Source organism: Hirundo rustica, chromosome Z (genome assembly GCF_015227805.2).
Source record: "Hirundo rustica isolate bHirRus1 chromosome Z, bHirRus1.pri.v3, whole genome shotgun sequence".
Classification (NCBI taxonomy): domain Eukaryota; kingdom Metazoa; phylum Chordata; class Aves; order Passeriformes; family Hirundinidae; genus Hirundo; species Hirundo rustica.
Window position 1 is genome coordinate 56,391,796 of NC_053488.1, and position 6,000 is coordinate 56,397,795.

The window sequence follows — 6,000 nt, forward strand, 5'->3', positions numbered from 1 at the left end:
TTCTAATTTCTTACAAACATTTCAGTCATGCTAAGACAATGGAGTAACTACATAACATCATGTGACGTGTTATTGCTCAGTCCTGACATCAACAAGAAAAAAACTACACAGAAAACACACTTAAATAATTTGGCTTCAGGGGTTTGTGGTGCGCCTTTTCTTTAAAACAGAGCAGAAAAAGCTTGTACTAAGATTTTCAACTAAAAGTTGAAATATTGCTTTTGTCATAAGTGATATACTTGGGAACTATTGTCACTTTCTCAACCCAAATAGTTACAATCACAAAATTGACTTTTGAATGTGCATGAGTAGCATGTTCCCAAAGTAGTTATTTTCACAGTTTTTTTTTTTGCCACCATCAACTTTCCGTAACAACTACACTATACACAGAATTGAGTAACTTTTAATAGCTTAAACTTTACAAATCATTTTAGTAAGAAATAAATGACAAGGAAAAATGTATGCCTTCTTTTACAGTTAAACAGCAAAATCATTTTAATGCACTTTCTGTTCTCTTTTTCTAAAAAAATATACTGAAGCACACATTCTATATTCTTAACTCCCTCACAGGATGTTGCCAGGAGTGGGACAGATGGAAGGAAGACTGTGATGAATGTTCACTGTAAATTTCTTTTATACCTATGTCTGCCTCTATAAAATACTGGTATAAAAGTCACCAACTTCAAAAAACTCCATTTTGTATTTGGAAGGAAATATCTGGACCTACCATAACAACAAATGCTCAGTCTCCTGTACATTGTTCTGCTATAAGTCAGTATGGCTACATATGTTTAATGGGATTAAAATCATGTTTTGAAGTGCAGAAAATTATCATTTTGGCTAGAACACCAATGACTGTAACATTGTCACAACAGCTGAAAATGTTAGCTTGGCTTCCACGGGATGGGACAACTGACAGTCTACTTGACTGTCCAGTGCTTTGAGATTCAGCACACTGTAACAAGGTAATACAGGTTGGGTATTTTCTGGCACTTTTTGGCCTCCATCACCCATGTGGAGCAGTAATGAACCACATCAGTCCCTGCACATCGCAGGTATATTGTGCTAACTGCAGCTTGGACTGATCACAGCTTTAGCTGGAAAAGTTTGCAGGAACACCTCACACATTCAAGACCAAGCCCTTCCTCCTTCAAACCAACTGCAAATACATTTAAAAACAGCTACACCGTTACAAGAAGACTTACACCTCTCTAAAAGCACAAAAATTCACGGGAGCTTACAATCTGTGAACTGTGAAACTCATTTATTTCTGTTATTTGGAAAGCCACAGATGCTCAATTAATGTATATAATGTTCCTTTTTAATTGAGGCAGTGTGAAGCACTGCTCTTGCCTTGACACATACCTGCTGTAAAACTTCACTTTACTGGCCTCTTGCACATGAGTTTCAAACAAGGATGAATGTTTCCTGTTTGTTTTTCTCCTCTATCCATCCCAGCCCTTATTTCCCTATTTCTCTGCCAATTCCTTATTGAGTAAGCATAAATACAATGTGAATACAAAATTGCCTTCTAGGGGCGGAGCTGCACCTCTTCACAGAAGCTGACAGCACAGCTAAAGGGGCAGCAGAGATAGCTACAGAATGGTACAGATATCATAAGAGATGCTGCCAGATGTGCAGCAAGATCTGCCTCCCTCTCCCTGCCCAGTGCATTCAGACCACCCTGGGCCTTGTTTAGAAGGAAAACCTCTGAGGAGAGGAAGGACATTTCTCTTCACCCTTGCACAGGGGAGGGGAGGAGAGGCATGGGAGCCACGGCTTGCACGGCATGCCCACAAAAAGGGGAGTTGCGGCTCTTGACCAGGAGTCACTGGATGGGCACATTTTGCAAAACAAGCCCTGAGACAATGACTGGCTTTACTCAAATTGAAGGCGCTCTGATGCACAGAAAAAGAAACAATGACAAAACCCAAACAAACCAAAACTCACAAAAATCCATACTCAAAATACCAGAAAAACCTCCAACTCAAGCTGCAAAGCTGCCACAGGGCCACTTTACAGAACTAAGTGTTCTCCCTCTGTTTCTTATTGCTCTTAAGAAAAACGAACACCGTTTGGCAAGTTCTTGCCAGATGCTGCACAATCATCACCCTTGGAAAGGGTGGGGGAAAAGAGTGCTGGGGGAAAAGAGGGCCTTTTTAAGTTGGTATGTGTAAATGTCAAAGTTACAATTCCTTTAAAGTAAATTACACACGTGCGATTTTTAGTGCTGTTAACACATGCTGTTACAGGAGCTGACATCGAACAAGCTGAAATTCTAGCCAGAAGTTCTTTTGTGTGTGTCTGTGTCCCCTGTCCTTAAATGGAAAATCAAGAAATCTGCATGCAGCGCCGCTGTCAACCCCGAGCGCGTCCCACTCCCCATAAGCCCTTTTTCTCCGTTCCAGTACCGTGGTAGACTCCTTTTTGTCCCTTTTATCAAGCCATGGGTGAGGCAATCAACCACTATGCCAAACTGGGTGATGGAGGGCAATATGGAAGATGGGGGGTGGAGGACCTGTGTAACCCCCGCGGACACCCGAGGCTGGCAGGGGTTGTTCTCACTCCGGTCCGGTGTTCACCTGGCCCGGAGATGGGGTCTAGAGGAGTCTGGCCCTGGGAGACACGGAAACAATGCATTCCCATGCCCTCCGCAGCCCTCCACATCCACCTGGGTGCCTGGCGTGCCAGCACGCAGCCTCCCTCCAGCCCCACCGGACAAGCAGTTCTCCATGCCTGAGGGGGTCCCGTCGGTGACGATACTCTGTTCTCCGGCGGGACTCGCATCGGGTGCGGCTGCAAGTCCAGAAGGAGTCTCTCACCGCCCTCTCCGATAGGGCTAAGCAGGCAGCACAGGCTTGGGGGCCCGAAGAGACCTGCGGGCACGGGGAGGTGGCTCCCGGGCAGCGCAACCCTTCCCACCCAGTTAGCAAACCATGGGGCCTCCAGGCGACGTGCCGGTTGGGCAACAAAATCCAGATAACTTTTGGGGAGAAATGGGGACCTCCTCTCTGAGCCGGGACCAATCGCAGCGGGTTCCGCCGTACGGGACACCTGCCGCACGCCGCGGGCAGCTGCAGGTGGAGACTTCACGTCACAGACACTGCCAACCACCTTGAGCCTCCCTTCTGCCTGCCCGTCACGGGCCAGGGCGGCGCCGGTCTTCCCGGGACAGGTACACGAGGGGTGACCGCCCACCATCTGCCGCGGAAGGTTCCTCGGTCTCGGTCGCGGCCCCGCGGGTGCGGGAATCACACCGTCTAGCCGGTGGGTGGGCACGACCCATCAACTTTCTCTCCCGGACCCGCTCCCCTAGTACAAAACCTCTTCTCCAGTCCGTTCCCCAGCAGCTTTCCCAAAAGAGAGCCGCCCCTCGGCCCGCTTACCTCGCATGGTGTTGGTTCCCCGCTCCGCGCAGTCATGAAGCTAGGAGCCCAGGAACCGCACCGCACAAATCCCGTCTCAACACCCGCGAAGGTGGCAGCCGCCGCAGCTCTGCTCCGCCGGGAAAACCATACCTCCGCCAGGCGCGGCTCCGCGGGCTCCCCGCCGGAGCCTCTGCGGGGGGCGCCGGGGCGGCCGAGCGGCAGCAAGGGGCTGAGCGGGGGAGGAGGAGGAAAGGAGTTACGTTAGAAAAAAACAGGAAAAACACGCGGAGGCAGAAGAGAGGAGGGCGCCGCGTGGACGGCAGAGCATGTGCGCTTTCACATGACAACGGCGCCCCTCAGCAGCTCCCCGGTGCGGATTTCCACTGCGCAGCCACAGCAACGCACGGAGCGAAAATGAGACCCAGTGAGAAAGCGGCAAAAAGGCTTATAGCGGGTGTGGGCGGTGCCGCCGCCGCCGCCCCGCCCGCTGTCAGCGCCGCCGCCAATCGCCGCGGCCCGCCCGGCTCCGCCGCCGCGGGTGGCCCCGTGTGCCGCCGCCGCCCGGCCCGGCCCGACCCGCGCTCCGCGCCGCGGCGAGCGCTCGGCCTGGGGGCGCCGGAGCGTCCCGGCCGGCGGGAGAGGCCGGGCGTGGCGGTGCAGGGTCGGGACTGGTGTGCAGAGCTCGGGAGCTTGCGGAGAAGGACAGCGGGAGCAGAGAGTCACCCCCCGTGGCGTTGTTAGTGAGGAGGCGATGTCTCCGGGGAGAAGGGCGAAGGCGCTCGGTCGCCACGGTGTGACCATCATCGGGAAACAGCATTTTCCAGCGGGAGTGGGAAAGTTTGGTGGTGAGTCATTTTCTCATTAAAGAATGAATCTGGACGTCGAAAGCAATTTGTTTTCCGGTGTAAGACTAGCAGAAGGTTCTGCAGAAACCGGTGTGTTCTGCGGCCAACAGGATTTTCACGACTCGCAGCTCTCCCTCTGTATAACTGATGTTTGTACTCGGAAAAAACCAACCAACCAACCAACCAAAAACCCCAACAACAACAAACCCATAAATACCCCCCCCCCCCCCCCCAGCCACGGAACAACAACAACAAAAATTCAATAAAAACCACCCAAACAAATTAAAAGGCTACAAGTCTACGGGATCTTTTCAATTCCTGGTTTGGTTTTGTTTTGTTTTTCCTGTGTGATAGATCATGGAACACTATGGGGTCTCAGTAAGACATCTTAAGAACAAGTCCCTGTTATCAAGGTTTACAGTTTCTAGCTCCAAGCCTAAAATGAAAAAGAAATCATCTGGTTTAGCTAAAATGTATCCATATGAAGCTACTATATCGATCTCATAAATCAAAATGGGGTATATATTTGTTACTATTAAATATGGACATATCAAAAGTAGATTTATTTGTCACTTCATGAATTATCAGACTAAGTTCTGTTCGGTCTGTTTTGCAAGAGATCATAGATATTATCTCTTTGCTATCTTAAGATTTATTGTAGGAAAGATACAAAGTGAAGTGCCCGCTGTTAGTGCAAACCGGCAAAGTTTTATTCTTGGGGGATGAGGTTACAGAGTTTAGAGGACGCAGTTCTTGTGGTTAGCCTCTTTTAAAACACCTGCTCGAATTGCAACAGACAAAGACAGAAAGAATCAATTCTGCCAGTATTGAAAATGTCTAGATCTACTTGACCATGGTGAATTTTAACTGCATTCGCTGTAGTGAAGACAGGATTAGTTTAAAAAAAAAAACAAAAAAACAAAAAAACCCTTAATTCCTAAGATGCTAGATGGGATTTGTATTCTTGGCCATTGTATTTATACTATTTATATACTGCATGCAAAGTTGTTTATACTCGTGTGGGATCTCATCCAGAAACTTTTACCAATTACTTGGCTTTTAGTCTCCTTGTATCAGCGCACCTTTCATTAACAGCTTTGTGCTCTCCTCCTTTGCACTTCACAAGACCTGGAATTAACAGTGGAATGTTTTCTTTTTAATTGGGATTTTAGCAGATGTAGTTGGCGGCAGTTAGGCTTGCCTCCAGAATTGTCTTCTATGGATTTTCCCACAAACCACCTCTTCAATCTGTTCCTCCAATGTTCAAAAGTTTCTGAGGTAATTGCAAGAAAACAACTCTTGCACATCACTTTGCAAAGCATATTAGGAAGTCTCATCTCATAATAGGTACAATTTACCTGGTATCTAATATGGAATTGAGTGAATAGTGCTTATGGCTCTTACAAAAACAACTAGGAGAGAGAGCAGAGATTCCATCTACTCATTGTATTGGAACCAGAACATTTTTCCTTCCTGCTGGAGATTCACCTAGCAGCAGGAACAAAAGGTGAATTTCAAGAAGAGGCATGCACTCTCTTTTCATATTGTCAAGACACCTTGTCCTTGGTTATGCCAATATGATTTTTAGATTTAATTGTTTACAAGCCGCATCTTAACACCAATCCAAACTTTATTAAGTAAATAACCAGCTATCTACTTGCTATGCTGTGCATTCAAAATACCTTACACTATTACAGTGGGTTCTGGGTCATCTTTATGTAGGATTTATATGGTGCTTTTGACAATGGAGAAAAAAAAACCCCTCATTATTCTTTCTTAGCTTGTTT

The 6,000-nt window shown here is 47.6% G+C and overlaps 1 protein-coding gene and 1 long non-coding RNA gene across 3 annotated transcripts in view; one reads left to right on the forward strand and one right to left on the reverse strand.

Moving 5' to 3' along the window:
• RORB (RAR related orphan receptor B) overlaps positions 1-3,567 on the reverse strand; it is a 126,043-nt gene extending 122,476 nt beyond the window's left edge. For both annotated transcript variants that reach the window (XM_040090369.2, XM_040090368.2), the window contains exon 1: positions 3,387-3,567. In XM_040090369.2, the coding sequence (XP_039946303.1) occupies positions 3,387-3,393 (7 nt within the window). In that variant the 5' untranslated portion in view covers positions 3,394-3,567. The remainder of the gene's footprint in view (positions 1-3,386) is intronic.
• Positions 3,568-4,008: 441 nt separating this feature from the next.
• Positions 4,009-6,000, forward strand: part of LOC120765704 (uncharacterized) — a 32,802-nt gene continuing 30,810 nt past the window's right edge. Inside the window, exon 1 of the long non-coding RNA XR_005704493.2 lies at positions 4,009-4,213. This is a non-coding gene — a long non-coding RNA (uncharacterized LOC120765704). The remainder of the gene's footprint in view (positions 4,214-6,000) is intronic.